The sequence below is a fragment of the Suncus etruscus genome, chromosome 5 (genome assembly GCF_024139225.1).
Source record: "Suncus etruscus isolate mSunEtr1 chromosome 5, mSunEtr1.pri.cur, whole genome shotgun sequence".
Lineage (NCBI taxonomy): Eukaryota > Metazoa > Chordata > Mammalia > Eulipotyphla > Soricidae > Suncus > Suncus etruscus.
Genome location: NC_064852.1, coordinates 97017153 through 97035491, shown reverse-complemented (window position 1 = coordinate 97035491; position 18339 = coordinate 97017153). Strand labels below are relative to the sequence as shown.

At 40.4% G+C, this 18339-nt stretch overlaps 1 protein-coding gene across 1 annotated transcript in view; it reads right to left on the bottom strand.

The window, feature by feature from the left end:
- Window positions 1-17142, bottom strand: part of FASTKD1 (FAST kinase domains 1) — a 45025-nt gene extending 27883 nt beyond the window's left edge. The window contains 5 exon segments of the mRNA XM_049773533.1: window positions 1793-2191; window positions 2597-2730; window positions 8898-8936; window positions 8938-8959; window positions 16785-17142. Of these exon segments, the coding sequence (XP_049629490.1) occupies window positions 1793-2191; window positions 2597-2730; window positions 8898-8936; window positions 8938-8959; window positions 16785-17113 (923 nt within the window). The 5' untranslated portion in view covers window positions 17114-17142.
- Between the last annotated feature and the right edge of the window lie 1197 nt (window positions 17143-18339).

Here is an 18339-nt window from a genome sequence, read left to right as displayed (position 1 = left end):
GAGTAAAACATTAATGAGAGAGACAGAAAAGGTCTTGCTGGACCGATGCCTCATGACCACCAGCCATTAAAAACTCCTTTAGTCCTTGGGGTGCTGTCTTTGCTGTATAATCTTCATGTTTTGGAAACATCCAAGCCATAGAGAGTGTCACAGACAGAGCCACTAGCTAGAACATAGACACTGTCAGATGAGGGCAGAAGGTGTCAAGTGATTGCACACCCACTGCCATCAACTCTTCCAGTGGATGGTGCTCCACAGTGGAACAGGGCTGGGTTTTCTTGCGATGCACTATGCTGTTCCGCCCCCCTCCCACAAATCTGTGAACAGGATAAATACGTTTTATGAGACCCCATTTAGTCAATGAAATATTACTATTAAAAGCTACACTTGAGCAACAGTCACAAATTCCCAATCTTAATCACTGTAACATCATAGGAACCTATTACCAAATGCAACAAACCTCTGATTTCTTTTTTTTTTTTTTTGGTTTTTGGGCCACACCCGGTGATGCTCAGGGGTTACTCCTGGCTATGAGCTCAGAAGTCGCTCCTGGCTTGGGGGACCATATGGGACACCGGGGGATCGAACCACAGTCCATCCAAAGGTAGCGCAGGCAAGGCAGGCACCTTACCTCTAGCGCCACCACCTGGCCTCGTCTCTGTTTTCTTAATTATTATCTTCAGGAATCTTAAAGAATTGTTTTTCACTTCCCTTTTAGTGGGGAGATGGTTGGGCCACACCCAGCATACTCAGGGTTACTCCTAGCAGGTAAACGAATTCAGGTTGGCTATGTGCAAAGAGAACGCCCTATCCACTGAACTATTGCGCTTACCCTTCACTTCATTCTTTTTGTTACATGGCAACCACTTCTGTCAAATGTAGTCCTGGTAAAACGTAAGAACTGCATGGGTGGGCACCACCATATTCTCAGGCTCTCGCACTGATCACCTGGAGTAGTGGGACTATACCACACACATCAAAACTATTTAAAATTGTAAATTAAACTAAAAAGTAAAGCTCTGTGAAGCAGTCCCTAATAGTAATAATTAAAGTACTTCTATTCTGCAACTTCAAAGGATACTCTTTAGTTTATCTATAGATCTTATTTATACCTCTTGCTCATACTCATAATCAGTTATTAATTTAATATTTGCTAATATTCACATTTCAAACATTTCTATTTATATCAATACCCGCCAACATTGGAAATCCTTCAAACTTACTTAAACCCAACAATGGAGCATATAAGAAAGTGTATAACAAATGCTGTGGATGAGAAAAGAAAACAGTACAAAATAATTCTTGTTAGGCTATTCTGAATATTCTATAACTTAGTTTGAGGTTTGGAAGTCTTAATACAATGTAAAATCATGGCCACGGAAGAGATAATAAAACACTTAATAATAATGTTCCCTCATCCTTCGTGTGTTAGCCACGAGCAGTAGATTACTAAGCCCAGGTTAAGTAGAATAGAAATTTGATGTGTAAGTTTGAATCACTAGAAGTAATCACAGAAAAAAACATGGGAGATTATTTTCCATCTCAGAGCTGATACAAGTCATTTTGCAAGCTGGGCCTATCAGAACTGCAAGGATATCTCACCTTAAACACTCCATATATTCTCAACATGAAAAGCAAAGCACTTTTACAGGATAACTTGGGTTAAATCTCTGGCACCTCACTTGATCCCCCAAACTTGTCAAGAATGGTATCTAAGTTCAGAGCTAAGAGCACTAGATATGACTCAAAAATAAAAACAAACAATAAAGTGAAGTATTTTAGCTGAACTTACTTATTTTTTGCTTCAGGTTCTGCTATGGGTCCCAATGCAACAAACAATTTTACAAAATTATCAGGTTGATCAATAAGAGGAATCATATCAGTTAGTCTCTTTTTAGCCAGTTTAGAAAATTCAAAACTATAAAACTGTAGAGAACGGTATAACATCACGATTTTACTGATGGATTCAAAATCAAGGTGGTCCATATTGCTTAAAAACATTTGATTGCATCTGTCTAACAGTGGGTAATGTAGGTATTTAATATTTCGAAGAAACTGAACAATTCTTTTTGCAATGTTGACCTGCGAAGATTCTATACTATCAAAAAGAAGTTCCGTTTTATTCATCAATTGTACTTGAAAAGGTTTTGATACTAAAGAAGATATGTTGACCATCAAAACAGACAAAGACCTGAAAATGAAAACAGAAATGAAGTTATCACACTATTTAAGAATAATAATTCAGGGGCCAGAGAGATAGCATGGAAGTAGGGCATCTGCCTTGCATGCAGAAGGACAGTGGTTTGAATCCCTACATCCCATATGGTCCCCGGAGCCTGCAGGGAGCAGTTTCTGAGCGTAGAGCCAGGAGTAACCCCTGAGCACTCCCAGGTGTGACCCCAAAAAACAAAATAAATAAATAAATAAAAATTTAAAAAAATAAAGAGCTATTTCTAAAACTATGCAAACTTTATAGATATGAAAGTCAAACTTCTAAGAGATCAAAATCATATAGCTAGAAAATATCAAATCCACATGTGTGTGTATTCAATGAATCATTCTATAATAATACTACAAGGGTCCTAAATTAACTTACCATAAGTCCTGTATGGATTCCAATTTTCTATTTACAATATCAGCAATTTTTCCCATTAATGGACTAAAATATAAATGCTGATTTGCTAGGCAAGTGGAAAACTTTGACAATACACTGATATCAAACCTATTCAAGAAAATATAAAAAGAGATCATCATTTTTACTTAAACATATAATATAGTTATAAGATAAAAAGCAATCAAATTATTAGATATAAGTCCAAGTGGTAGCACAGCAGTAGGGCATTTGTCTTGCACACATCTGACCCAGGACGAATGTGGGTTCAATTTCCGGCATCCCATATGGTCCCCCGAGCCAGGAGCAATTTTTGAGAGCAGAGCCAGGAGTAACCCATGAGCACCTCGGGTGTGGCCCCAAAATAACAAAAATAAAACTCCTAAATTGAAGGGGGTGAGGGAAAAATAAAAAACAACCCTATACATACATTACTCATGTATCATGAATTTTCCTAAAATGCTGATTATTTACTATTATAAAAGAAAACCATGCTAGCAGTTAAAATGTCAGATATTATTAGATTTTTTAAAGTGTGCAAGTATGTATTTTATGCTAGGAAAAAAACCAAGGCCTCAGATAAGCAAGATATGTATCTACTGTGTAAACCTACTGAGTGACATCCCCAGTCCTAAAAAAAAAAAATCCCTAAAAATGATTTTAATTATGATTTTTTTCCCACCATACCTAGCAATGCTTTGCACTCAGGAATTACTCCTGGAGGTACTCAGGGGATCATATGGGACTCCAAGGATAAAATCTGGGTTGGCCACATGAAAGGCAAATGCCCTACTTGCTGTTCAATTGCTCCAACACACAATCAAACTTTATTTAAACACTGTGATTTACAAAGATTTCTATATAAAGTTTAGGAGCCGGAGAGATAGCATGGAGGTAAGGCGTTTGCCTTTCATGCAGGAGGTCATCGGTTCGAATCCCGGCGTCCCATATGGTCCCCCGTGCCTGCCAGGAGCAATTCTGAGCCTGGAGCCAGGAATAACCCCTGAGCACTGATGGGTGTGACCCAAAAAAAAAAAAAGATTTCTATATAAAGTTTTAGGCATACAATGTTCCCACCTCCAGTTGAAAAAAAATCTTTAAGAAAGAAAAAGAGGGGCCAGAGAGATAGCATGGAGGTAGGGCATTTGCCTTGCATGCAGAAGGACGGTGGTTCTAATCCCGGCATCCCATATGGTCCCCTGAGCCTGCCAGGGGCGATTTCTGAGTGCAGAGCCAGGAGTAACCCCTGAGCGCTGCCTGATGTGACCCAAAAACCGAAAAATGAAAGAAAGAAAAAGATTTTTAAAAATCTTTGCATTTGGGGCCGGGCGGTGGCGCTGGAGGTAAGGTGCCTGCCTTGCCTGTGCTAGCCTAGGACGGACCGCGGTTCGATCCCCCGGCGTCCCATATGGTCCCCCAAGCCAGGAGCGACTTCTGAGCGCATAGCCAGGAGTAACCCCTGAGCGTCACCGGGTGTGGCCCAAAAACCAAAAAAAAAAAAAAAAAAATCTTTGCATTTAAGCTGAGAAGCTTCTGCACCTCAAAGGAAATAGTGCCCAGGATACAAGAGCCACCCACTGAGTGGGAGAAACTATTCACCCAATACCCATCAGATAAGGGGTTAATCTCCAAAATATACAAGGCACTGACAGAACTTTACAAGAAAAAAACATCTAACCCCATCAAAAAATGGGGAGAAGAAATGAACAGACACTTTGACAAAGAAGAAATACACATGGCCAAAAGACCCATGAAAAAATGTTCCACATCACTAATCATCAGGGAGATGCAAATCAAAACAACGATGAGATACCACCTCACACCCCAGAGAATGGCACACATCACAAAGAATGAGAATAAACAGTGTTGGCGGGGATGTGGAGAGAAAGGAACTCTTATCCACTGCTGGTGGGAATGCTGTCTAGTTCAACCTTTATGGAAAGCGATATGGAGATTCCTCCAAAAACTGGAAATCGAGCTCCCATACGATCCAGCTATACCACTCCTAGGAATATACCCTAGGAACACAAAAATACAATACAAAAACCCCTTCCTTACACCTATATTCATTGCAGCTCTATTTACCATAGCAAGACTCTGGAAACAACCAAGATGCCCTTCAACAGACGAATGGCTAAAGAAACTGTGGTACATATATATATACACAATGGAATATTATGCAGCTGTCAGGAGAGATGAAGTCATGAAATTTTCCTATACATGGATGTACATGGAATCTATTATGCTGAGTGAAATAAGTCAGAGAGAGAGAGAAAAACGCAGAATGGTCTCACTCATCTATGGGTTTTAAGAAAAATGAAAGACACCCTTGTAATAATAATTTTCAGACACAAAAGAGAAAAGAGCTGGAAGTTCCAGCTCACCTCAGGAAGCTCACCACAAAGAGTGATGAGTTTAGTTAGAAAAATAACTACATTTTGAACTGTCCTAATATTGAGAATGTATGAGGGAAATGTAGAGCCTGTTTAGGGTACAGGCGGGGGTTGGGTGGGGAGGAGGGAGGTTTGGGACTTGGGTGATGGGAATGTTGCACTGGTGATGGGTGGTGTTCCTTTTATGACTGAAACCCAAACACAATCATGTATGTAATCAAGGTGTTTAAATAAAAAAAAATTATGCATTAAAAAAAAAATCTTTGCATTTTAGGGGCCCTGAGAGATAGCACAGCGGCGTTTGCCTTGCAAGCAGCCAATCCAGGACCAAAAGGTGGTTGGTTCGAATCCCGGTGTCCATATGGTCCCCCCGTGCCTGCCAGGAGCTATTTCTGAGCAGACACAGCCAGGAGTAACCCTTGAGCACCGCCCGGTGTGGCCCAAAAACAAAAAAAAAAAAAAAAAAAAAAAGAAAGAAAGAAAGAAAGAAACAGAGGGAATGCTAAAATGTAGATGAGAAAAATGAGTTTCGATAAAGTCTACTAAAGCACAATTTAGTTTGTGAATGGAAATTGCCTTGTTCGGCCAGAGAGATGGCATGGGAGGGTAGGGCATTTGCCTTGCATGTAGGACAGTGGTTCAAATCCCGGCATCCCATATGATTCCCCGTGCCTGCCAGGGGAGAGTAACCCCTGAACGCTGCCGGTGTGACCCAAAAACAAACAAAAACAAAAACAAGGGGCCCGGAGAGATAGTACAGTGGCGTTTGCCTTGCAAGCAGCCGATCAGGACCAAAGGTGGTTGGTTCGAATCACCGGTGTCCCATATGGTCCCCCCGTGCCTGCCTGCCAGGAGCTATTTCTGAGCAGACGACAGCCAGGAGTAACCCCTGAGGCACCGCCGGTGTAGGCCCAAAAACCAAAAAAAAAAAAAAAAAATACAGAACTGTTCGATTGGGTTTAATTTCATGCAACTTTTGTTAACAAAGGCCCACAAACCTTGCCATTATGTTACTTATAAGTATATAACTTTTTCAAGGTTCATGCTGTAAAAACACACTGCATAAAAGTGTAGTATAAAGGGGAAGAGAAAGAGTACAATGGGTAGGATACTTTGTCTTGCATAGAGCCGACCCTGGTTTGACTCCTACCATCTGATATGGTCCCCCAAGCACTGCCCAGATTAGTTCCTGAGCACAGAGCCAGAAGTAACCCCTGAGCACTGCTGGGTGTGAGCCAAAATTCAGAAAAAAGAAAAAAAAAGTAATATGGAAATGTTTGCTCTTGTCTTTCTTGGTATTTCTTGCTGCTGCTTTTTTTTTTTGTTTTGTTTTTGGTTTTGGTTTTCGGGCCACACCTGGTAACGCTCAGGGGTTACTCCTGGCTTCAACGCTCAGAAATCGGCTCCTGGCAGGCTCGGGGGACCATATGGGACTCCGAGATTTGAACCGATGACTTTTGCATGATAGGCAAATGCATTACCTCCATGCTATCTCTCCGGCCCCTCAATCTGTTATTTTCTACTCTAGGTTTTTCTTGGTTGTTTTCTGGGGTTTGGAATTTTGTTTTTTGGTTCACAATAACATCAATTAAACCCAGGGCCTCATACTACAATGCAAACACTCTATTACTGAGCTAGCACAGCCGTGTTTGCCTTGCAAGCAGCCGAAATAAATAAATAAATAAAGTTAGTTTAAAAAAAAAAAAAAGTAGAAGGGCCCGGAGAGATAGCACAGCCGTGTTTGCCTTGCAAGCAGCCGATCCAGGACCAAAGGTGGTTGGTTTGAATCCCGGTGTCCCATATGGTCCCCCGTGTCTGCAGGAGCTATTTCTGAGCAGACAGCCAGGAGTAACCCCTGAGCAACGCCGGGTGTGCCCCCCCCCCAAAAAAAGTAGAAGTATCATGTTGTCTCTACCAAAATTTTTTTTTTTTTTTTTGGTTTCTCGGGGCACAAGTGTTAGATGCTCAGGGGTTACTCCTGGCTATGCACTGAGAAATTGCCCCTGGCTTGGGGGATCATATGGGACGCCGGGGCGATTGAACCGCGGTCCTTCCTTGGCTAACGCTTGCAAGGCAGACACCTTACCTCTAGCGCCACCTCGCCGGCTCCTCTACCAAAATTTTTTTATTAAATTAGTTGTTGTTGTTGTAGTTGTTGTTGTTTTTGGTTTTGGTTTTTTGGGCCCACACCGGGATTCGAACCAACCACCTTTGGTCCTGGATGGGCTGCTTGCAAGGCAAACGCCACTGTGCTATCTCTCGGCCCAAAAAATTGTTGGTTTTTTTTTTCATTTCTAATTCAAATTTTTCAAAATAGGTCAACATTTTCCTTTTTTTTTTTTTTTTTTTTTTTTTGGTTTTTGGGCCACACCACGGCAGTGGCTCACTAGTTATTCCTGGCTGTCTGCTCAGACAGCTCCTGCAGGCACGGGGGACCATATGGGACACCGGGATTCGAACCAACCACCTTAGGTCCTATATCGGCTGCTTGCAAGGCAAACACCGTTGTGTTATCTCTCCAGGCCCTGTCAACATTTCCTAATGAGTGTTACCTCAGCTCTTTTATAGACAAAATTATTTTATATATTACTGATAAACTTTTATATGCAAAAGAAAACCCTAACAAATTTCATATTTTCTACATTACTATTACACAAACACACTGAGAATTGAACTACAGAGGAAATACAGTGTAGGTATTTATCTGAATTGGTAACTGCTCCTAGTAGTAAACTTAAAAACTCCAAAATTCCAAATCATCTCAGAAGCTGACCGCTGCCTCTTCATAAGGAAATGTAGACCACTTACCTCTAGATGTTACTAGACAGCATGATACAGCTTTTTCCTTGACCAAGTGGGTTCTTTGTGCTTCTTTGAATGCTCCTAACCTCTATGTTTATATTGTCAGTCTATCACTCAATAACTTATTCTTCCTGAGTTGTAATTTTTATAAAAGAAAATTCAAGGGCCGGGAAGGTGGCGCTAGAGGTAAGGTGTCTGCCTTGCAAGCGCTAGCTTAGGACGGACCGTGGTTCGATCCCCCGGTGTCCCATCTGGTCCCCCAAGCCAGGGGCGATTTCTGAGCACATAGCCAGGAGTAACCCCTGAGCGTCAAACGGGTGTGACCCAAAAACCAAAAAAAAAAAAAAAAAAAGAAAATTCAAAAGATCTTAGTCCAGGGGCTGGAGAGATAGTATGTTAGTAGAGGCACTTGCCTTGTACTCAGCCAACCTGGATTTGATCCCTGACATCTTTATGTGATCTCCTGCGTTCAAGAGAATGATCCCTGAGTGCAGAATGAGGAGGAAGCCCTGAGACTATGGGTGTGGCCCCAAAACAAAAACAAAAACAGCAATAAAACACAGAATACCAGACTGTGAAATACCTTCAGTGGTAAAGCACTGTCTCATTCAGATGGGACCCTAGGTTTAATCTCTAGCACCAAAATAACAAAAACCCTGGTTCACAACTAGTATGTTGCCTTATTTATAGTTTGATTACATACATATAGGCTATATATGACATATACATATATAAATGTTACACTATAAGGCATACAAATTTCTCTGTCATTGAAGAAGAAATCATTTGATTTATTGTTTTCTCTTTTGTTTTGGGGAACATACCTAATGGTGCTCAGAGGCTAATCCTGGCTCTGCGCATAGGAGTGAACCCTGTGGTACCCAAGGGACCAAAAGGTGCCAGGGATATCAAACCAGGACCAGAAGTATACAAAACAAACACCTTATCTCCTGTCATATCTCTCTAGTCCTGAATTTTTCTCTTCTCATGAAAAAACAAGATCCTATACTTTTCCACAATATTTTACTATGTGATCCTGGAACAAAATCCTTATATGAAAAGATAAACCAGAATAGACTTGCCTTTCGATTCTTTTTCCATGCTTCTGTAACGAGTGTTTCAATTAGTGGGGTCATGGGCCTCAAGAGACAACCTAAATAAAAACCAAAAAGAAAATAGTTTTCATACTAGACCCCTTGTTAATTAATTATCAAAAGCACATACATAAGACTTTAAAGTAAAAGTGAGCAATAGTTACCTACTTTCACAAAGTTCAATTCTTATTTCTTTATTCAGATTTCTTAGTACAAACTAGAAACACCTACAATTCCCCTCATTTCCCTTCATCCTTTCATCTGTTCATTTCCATATGTTCTGCTGAGTAATAAAATGTCCGAATAACACAATTTATCTTAAAGTACGCACAATATGAATTATTTTGGTTCTGAATTAGCACAAAGTTTAAGGCCTTTAAACAGAATGTTGTTAAAGAAAAAAATCTACAACCACAAAATAAAAATAAAGTCATAAAAAAAAAATAAATAAAGTCATGTAGTTTGCAGCAACTTAGATGGAATTGGAGAACATCAAGCTGAGTAAAGAAAGAGCCCAACGGGGCTGAGAGATAGCCATTAAGGTAAGGCATTTGCCTTTCATGCAGAAAGAAGGTAGTTCGAATCCTGGCACCCATATGGTCCCCTGTGCCAGCCAGGGTGATTTCTGAGCGTGGAGCCATGAGTAACTCCTGAGCACTACCGGGTTGAGTGACCCAAAAACAAAAAAACAAAAGAAAAAAAAAAGAAAGAAAGGAAAGAAGAACCCTAGGCAGAACAAATACATGATGATCTGACTCATCTGTGATATACAGAAAAACAAATCAAGATATGGTGCAATTCTTAATTATAATAGATCTAGAATACAAAAATATAGCTAAGAATGCCAAGCTGTGGATCAAGAGAAAGGAAATAACATAGGTTAGAGAGTCAGAAGTATATAGGTCAGCAATAGGGACACATAATAGGTGAGTCAAATCAAACTGTCAATCAACAAATAAAGGGATGAAATGGGGGGAAGGAAGGTGGAATCAGAGGTAACATAGAGACGAGGTGAAAGATTGTGGGCATTTAAGTGGTGATGTGCAATAACTTGTACATTAATACTATAAATTCAGGGACTGGACAGATAATAACAGAGGGAAGAATTTTTGCCTCGTTTGAAGGCAACCAGGGTTCTGTCCCTGGCATTCATATGGTTCTCCAAGCCTCCCAAGAGTAATCCTTGAGTGCAGAGCCAGGAGTAACCCTGAGCACCAAAACGACATCAACATTAACAAAAATTCTGTAAATTTTAACACTTTTCTTTTGTGTTTTTTTTTTTGTTTTCTTTTGTTTTTTGGGTCACACCCTGCACTGCTCAGGGGTTACCTCCTGCTTTACGCCCAGAAATCGCTGCTGCAGGCTCAGGGGGACCTATAATGGGGATGCCAGGATTCGAACCACCGACCTTCTGTATGAAAGGGCAAATGCCTTACTTCCATGCTATCTCTCCGAACCCCAGTTATAACCTTTTTACCTAATGATCCTGTGCAATCCTACTCTTAGTATCTATCCCAAAAAATGCAAAAGTTTTAATTCAAAAAGTAGGTTTTCACATCTATGTTTATTTACTGCAGTACTAAACAAAACAGCCAAAATATGAAAATAATCGTATGCCAGATGACAGACTAATGAAGAAATTGTGAGCATATAATAGTACTATGCAGTTATAAGAAAGAATAAAAACTATAAGGTTTTGATGCAATTTGGATAGAAGTAGAGGGGATCATGTAAAGCCAAAATAAGTCTGTGGGGAAAAGAACAAATTCCAAATGATCTCACTCATCTATTGCAATACAGAGAAACATAATGAGAAATGAACAATATCTAATGAAGGACGAACTCTGATCCTTTGAGTACAGAGCTAAGATTTCAAGCAATGGAGAAGAAGGATTTAATGTTTCTTTTTATGCCTAATACCATATTTATGCTTAAGTAAGATTGCTTATAACTAGGGGCTGGAGCAGTGGTTTAAGCAATAGGGCATTCCATTCCCCTGACATCCCATATGGTCTCCCGAAGCCAGGAGCGATTCTCTAGCACATAGCCAGGAGTAAACCCCTGAGCATCACCAGGTGTGGCCCAAAAATAAAAAAATAAATAAAAATAAAAAGATTGCTTTAATTATTTGAGGTCTTTTTTGGAGGGTGACCACATCCAGCAATGCTCAGGGTTACTCCTGACTCTGTGCTCAGAAATCACTTCCTAACTTCCTCAAAGAAGAGTATCAATGTATATAATGACCAAAAGACACATGAAAAAAAATAAAATAAAATGCTCCACATCACTAATTATCAGGGAGATGCAAATCAAAACAATGAGGTACCATCTCATGCCACAGAGACTGACACACATCACAAAGAATAAGAACAATCAGTGCTGGTGGAAATGTGGAGAGAAAGGAACTCTCATTAACTGCTGGTGGGAATGCCATCTAGTCCAGTCTTTATGGAAAACAATATGGAGAGTCCTCAAAAAACTGGGAATTGAGGGCCGGGCGGTGGCGCTAAAGGTAAGGTGCCTGCCTTGCCTGCGCTAGCCTTGGATGGACCGCGGTTCGATCCCCCGGTGTCCCATATGGTCCCCCAAGCCAGGAGCAACTTCTGAGCACATAGCCAGGAGTAACCCCTGAGCGTTACCGGGTGTGGCCCAAAAAAAAAAAAAAAAACTGGGAATTGAGCTCCAATATGATCCAGCAATAGCACTCCTAGGGATATACCATAGGAACACAAAATACAATTTGAAAGTCCCTTCCTCACACCTATATTCATTGGAGCACTGTTTACAATAGCCAGACTCTAAAAACAACCAAGATGCCCTTCAACAGATGAATGGCTAAAGAAATTGTGGTACATATTCACAATGGAATATTATGCAGTTGGAGAGATAAAGTCATGAAATTTTCCTATATGTGGATATACATGGAATCTATTATTATAACATATCTATTATGTTGAGTACAATAAGTCAGAGGGAGAGAGATAGATGCAGAATAGTTTCACTCATATATGGATTTTTTAAGAAAATTAAAGACACATGGGCCCGGAGAGAGTAGCACAACGGCGTTTGCCTTGCAAGCAGCTGATCCAGGACCTAAGGTGGTTGGGTTCGAATCCTGGTGTCCCATATGGTCCCCTGTGCCTACGCGGGAGCTATTTCTGAGCAGACAGCCAGGAGTAACTCCTGAGTACTGCCGGGTGTGGCCCAAAAACAAAAAAAAAAATTAAAGACATCATTATATTGCCCAGAGACAATAGAGTTAAGGGCTAGAAGGAACAGCTCACAATATGAAGCTCAGCACACAGTGGTGAATGCTGTTAGGGAAATAAATACACTAATAACTAGCATACATGTTAAAGAATAAGAGAAGTAGAATGCCTGTCTCGAATACAGGTAGGGATGAGGGAGGAAGAAGGGTGGCATTGGTGGTGGGAAAGTTGCACTGGTGAAGGGGAATGTTCTGTTAATGACTAAAAGCCAACTACAAACATGCTTGTTATCATGATGCTTAAATAAAGATTTAAAAAAAAAGAAAGAAAGAAAAAGATAGGATCAGAGCAGTGGCGCAAGCAGTAAGGCATCTGCCTTGCCCGCACTAGCCTAGGACAGACCACAGTTCGATCCCCCAGTGTTCCATATGGTCCCCCCAAGCCAGGAGCAATTTCTGAGCACATAGCCAAGAGGGACCCCTGATTTTCACTGGGTGTGGCCCAAAATTCAAAAAAAAAAATTGCTCCTGGCTTGGGGGGACCATATAAAATGCCTAGGATCGAACCTGAGACCATCCTGGGCCAGCCAAATGCCCTACCAATATGTTACCACTCTGACCCCTATTTGAGGTCTTTTGGTAGTTTAATACAAACTAATTATTAGAGTTTAGAAATGAAGGCGCTTGTAAGGCACCTGCCTTACACGCAGCTGTGAGTTTGATATTAGATCCAAAAATGATTAGAGCAATGTTAAGCTTTTCTCATAGTCTAACGTTTTTTTTAGTTTTTGGGTCACACCTGGCAGCACTCAGGGGTTACTCCTGGCTCTACGCTCAGAAATTGCTTCTGGCAGGCTCAGGGGACCATATAGGATGCCAGGATTCGAACCACCGTCCTTCTGCATGCAAGGCAAACGCCTTATCTCCATGCTATCTCTCTGGTCCCTAGGCTTACTTTTTTTAAATCTATTTATTTGTTTGTAACTCCAGACTCATAGCCAATCCACTTATATACAGTCACTTAATGTTTGACGAGGACACCAATAATACCCAATAGGAAAAGGATAGTTTTATGCAATGCCTAGGAATCAAACCCAAGTTTAATACATGCAAAGCAAGTGTCTCATCTGATGCACTATCTCAATGCCCCCCCAAAGGATGGTGTTTACAATAAATGGTGGTGGGGAAACTAGATAGCTACATTAAAAAACAATAACATGGGCCCGGAGAGATAGCACAGAGGTGTTTGCCTTGCAAGCAGCCGATCCAGGACCAAAGGTGGTTGGTTCAAATCCCGGTGTCCCATATGGTCCCCCCGTGCCTGCCAGGAGCTATTTCTGAGCAGACAGCCAGGAGTAACCCCTGAGCGCAGCCGGGTATGACCCAAAAACCAAAAAAAAAAAAAAAAAAAAACAATAACATAGGACCAGAGAGATAGCATGGAGGAAAGGTGTTTGCCTTGCATGCAGAAGGAAGGCGGTTCAAATTCCAGCATCCATATGGTCCCTGAGCCTGCCAGGAACGATTTCTGAGCATAGAGCCAGGAGTAACCCCTGAGCACTGCCAGGTGTGACCCAAAAACAAAACAAGAAAAAAAAAAAACAATAATAACTTTAGGGACCAGAGAGATAGCACAGTGGGTAGGGCATTTCCTTGCATGCGGCCAACCTGTAACTGACCAGGGTTCAATTCCCAGCATCCCAATAGATCCCCCAAGCCTGCCAGGAGAGATTTCAGAGCACAGAGGCAGGTGTAACTCCCAAGTGCCACTGGGTGTGGCCCAAAAACCAAAGGAAAAAAATGCCATTGAATCCTTATTTTTAGATATAAAAAATCAACTTAATATGAATTAAAAATATAAACCTAGGGGCCAGAGCAATAACACAGCAGTAGAGGACTTGCCTTGCATGTGGCTGACCCAGGAAGGACCCTGGGTTTGATCCCTAGTGTCCCACATGGTCCCCCAAGCTAGGAGCGATTTCTGAGTGGAGTCAGGAATAAACCCTGAACGTCACGAGGTGCGGCCTAAAAACCAAAAAAAAAAGAAAAAAAAAAAAAAAGCCTAATAGGCACAGTGGTGATGGGAGTGCTACTGGAATCAGTGGTACTGATGGGAGTGGTACTGCCCAGGAGAAACCATTAATAGTATTATAAGCCAAAAATAATTGGGGGGGGGGGTTTTGGATCACACCTGGCGGTGCTCAGGGGTTATTCCTGGCTCTACGCTCAGAAATTGCTCCTGGCAGGCTCAGGAGACCATATGGGATGCCGGGATTTGAACCACTAACCTTCTGCATGCAAGGCAAACACTTTACCTCCATGCTATCTCTCCGGCCCATATCAAAAAATGTAATATAATAATAATTAAAAATAAATATAAATATAAGTCTGGGGGTGGAGAAGAATATAGCAGGAATGTGCTTGCTTTACACATGGTCAACACAGGTTTGATCCCTGAAAATCCAAAAGATACCCCAAGTACACTGCCAGGAGTAATCCCAGAGCCAGGAATAACCCAGCTTCACTGCCATGTGGCCCTAAAACAAAATAAAAATATATGTAAAACCAAGAGCTGAAGCCATAAAATTCTCAGAAGAAAACATAAGATAGAGGCTGGAGCAATAGTACAGCGAGTAGAACATTTGCCTTGATGCAGCTTACACAAGTTCAAGCCCCCAAATCCATTTTGGTCCCCTGAGCCTGCCAGGCACAATTTCTGAACACAAAGCCAGGTTACCCCTGGGTGCTGCCAGGTATGGCCCAAAAACAAAACAAATATAAATAGATAGATAGATAGATAGATAGATAGATAGATAGATAGATAGATAGATAGATAGATAGATAGATAGACAGACAGACAGACAGACAGACAGACAGACAGACAGACAGACAGACAGACAGATAGATAGATAGATAGATAGATAGATAGATAGATAGATGATAGATAGATAGATAGATAGATGATAGATAGATAGATGATCGATAGATAGATTAGATGATAGATAGATAGATAGATAGATAGATAGATAAAAAGATAGATAGATAGATAGATAGATAGATAGATAGATAGATAGATAGATAGATAGATAAAAAGATAGATAGATAGATAGATAGATAGATAGATAGATAGATAGATAGATAGATAGATAGATAGATAGATAGATAGATAGATAGATATAAAAATATAAATCTAGAGGCCAGAGCAGTGACACAAGCAGTAGGGCATTTGCCTTGCACACGACTAATCTAGGATGGACCACAGTTCGATCCCCAGCATCAGATATGGTCCTCCAAGCCAGGAGCAATTTCTGAGCACATAGCCAGGAGTAACCCCTGAGAGTCATCAGGTGTGGCCCAAAAATCAAATATATATATAAATATAGAAATAATTATTTTTGGGGCCGGAGAGATAGCATGGAGGTAAGGTGTTTGCCTTTCATGCAGGAGGTCATCAGTTCGAATCCCGGCGTCCCATATGGTCCCCTGTGCCTGCCAGGAGCAATTTCTGAGCGTGAAGCCAGGAATAACCCCTGAGCACTGCCGGGTGTGACCCAAAAACCACAAAAAAAAAAAAAAAAAAGAAATAATTATTTTTGAGGGACCGGAGCAATGGCACAAGCAGTAGGGCATTTGCCTTGCTACGCACTAACCTAGGACAAACTGTGGTTTGATCCCCCAGCATCCCATATGGTCCTCCAAGCCAGGAGTGATTTCTGAGTGTAACCAAGGAGTAACCTCTGAGTGTCATCAGGTGTAGCCCAAAAACCAAAAAAAAAAAAATTTGTTTTAAATCTGATACCAAACTCAACAGCTGTATGCAAGGCAAGTAAGTGCCTTACCCCCTATATTATCTCTCTGGCAATGCCTGGCATGTTAAAAAATGTTTTTTCAAGCCAGTCAAATTGAATCATGTTAAATTTTTAAGTGAGATACAAATGGCTAATTATTGATTATAATCTGAAGTCTAATTTTTTTTGTTTTTTTGTGCCTCACCCGTTTGATGCTCAGGGGTTACTCCTGGCTAAGTGCTCAGAAATGGCTTGGGGGGGACCATATGGGACGCCGAGGGATCAAACTGCAGTCCTTCCTTGGCTAGCCCTTGCAAGGCAGACACCTTACCTCTAGCGCCACCTCTCCAGCCCCTGAAGTCAAATTTTTAACTGATTAATCACATCCTCTGCATCTCTAGCCAATCACATGTCTACCAAATTCTATAATAATCTAGTTATATAAGCCAAAGTTAATCATTTCTACTTTCATAACTGATTGTATTCCAAGTTTTTAATAGCAATACAACTAAATTATCAAACATCTTACAAATATTTTACAAAAATATTAGATTAGCAGGAAATATTTATGGAAGGAAAACCACATTTATGCATTTAAAGAGAATTTTCTAAATCAATATATAAAAATGAAAGACAATCACTTCCATAGATTCTAAAAGTGCGTAAAAGTGCGGGCCCGGAGAGAAAGCACAGCAGCGTTTGCCTTACAAGCAGTCTATCCAGGACCAAAGGTGGTTGGTTCGAAGCCTGGTGTCCCATATGGTCCCCCGTGCCTACCAGGAGCTATTTCTGAGCAGACAGCTAGGAGTAACCCCTGAGCAACGCCGGGTGTGGCCCAAAATCCAAAAAAAAAAAAAAAAAAAAAGATTCTAAAAGTGCATTACTTACTGTTGCATGATGTATAACACATTCACGAGGGTATCATCATTCATGGATTCTATTTTCTTTGTGGTTATATCCTGAAGAGTGAGAAACTGAGGATGGTCTTTGATGAATTCAACATTTTTTAACAAGCCAGTCTTTTGAAATTCCCAAAGCATATTAAATGCACAACCTACGTGCTTTTCTGAAATTGTGGCTTTGTTTTTTCTAATAAAATCAAATATCTGTTCTTCATCTTCACATGTATTCATCTGGCTAATTAATGATTCACAACGAAAGGATCCAAATTGAAACACAGTCCTGGTGACTTGACGAATAGCCTTTAGGCGAAACATATTTGGATGCAGTGAGTTTTTAAAAAGGAATCTTTCCCTTACATCATAAATTTTCTTTGGTTTAAAAAATGTGAAATTTGCAAGTTGTAGCCAGGTGTAATATACTAATATAAAAAAACTTTTCTTCTTTCAGTTATTTTGCTCCCGTTATAATTCTAAATTCCATTTCAATATGCAGTTCTGTAAAAGAATTGGTTTAACAGTAATATTAGTAACATTAAATTAATTCCACATGTTAAGTAGAAGTAACAAGCTGCTGCTTTTTCTGCATTAATTACATACTTTGTTCTTAGTCTGAACCAGATAGTAGGTTTCAAATGTCAGGCTTTAAGTGTCATTGTGTACTCCACTGCAAAAATGCTTGTTAAGGGCTAGAAGATAACTCAGAAGTAATGGTGGTCACGCTCTAGCACATCACACACACATATATACACACACATAAAACACTCACATGGACTACATACTTATATCACAAATACACACACACCATTCACATATATACCACACACACCACTTTCCAAGTGGACCTGGGACAGTAGCTGCCAGATCTCCAGAACAATTTTGGGAGCTTCAGCCTCCCATAAATTTTTTGCTAAATCTACTCTCCAAATAATCTTATTAATTTGACTTTAAAGTATATGGGAAAAAGATCAAATAACTGAAATTCAAAATTCTCTAAGTAAAAGATGAATGCTAAAAAAAAAAAAAAAAAAAAAAGATGAATGCTGCTGTTTGCAACATATATGCTGCTAAAATTTCTACAAAGAATAGCCATTAAATCAGTGCCATATATTTTTTGTTTTGTTGGTTTTGTTTATGGGTCACACTGGGTGGCAGTCAGGAATCATTCCTTCTAGTGCTTGGGGAATGTATAGAATGCTGAGGATTGAAGCTAGGTCAGCTGCATGCAAGGCAAATGCCCTACCGCTGTGCTAGTGCTCCGGCCCACAGACCCAAATATTTGTTTTTTTGTGTGTTAATTTTGTAGCCTGCCACCTTGCTATGAGTCTATTGTTTCTAGAAGCTTTTTGGTAGAGTCTTTAGGGTTTTCTAAGTAGAGTATCATGTCATCTGCAAACAGCGAGAGCTTGACTTCTTCCTTTCCTATCTGGATTTCCTTGATATCTTTTTCCATATATTTGTTTAACTTCATTTATTGATTAATTTATTGACTGACTGATTTTTGGGCCACACCCAGTAGTGTTCAGGAGTTACTCCTGGTTCTG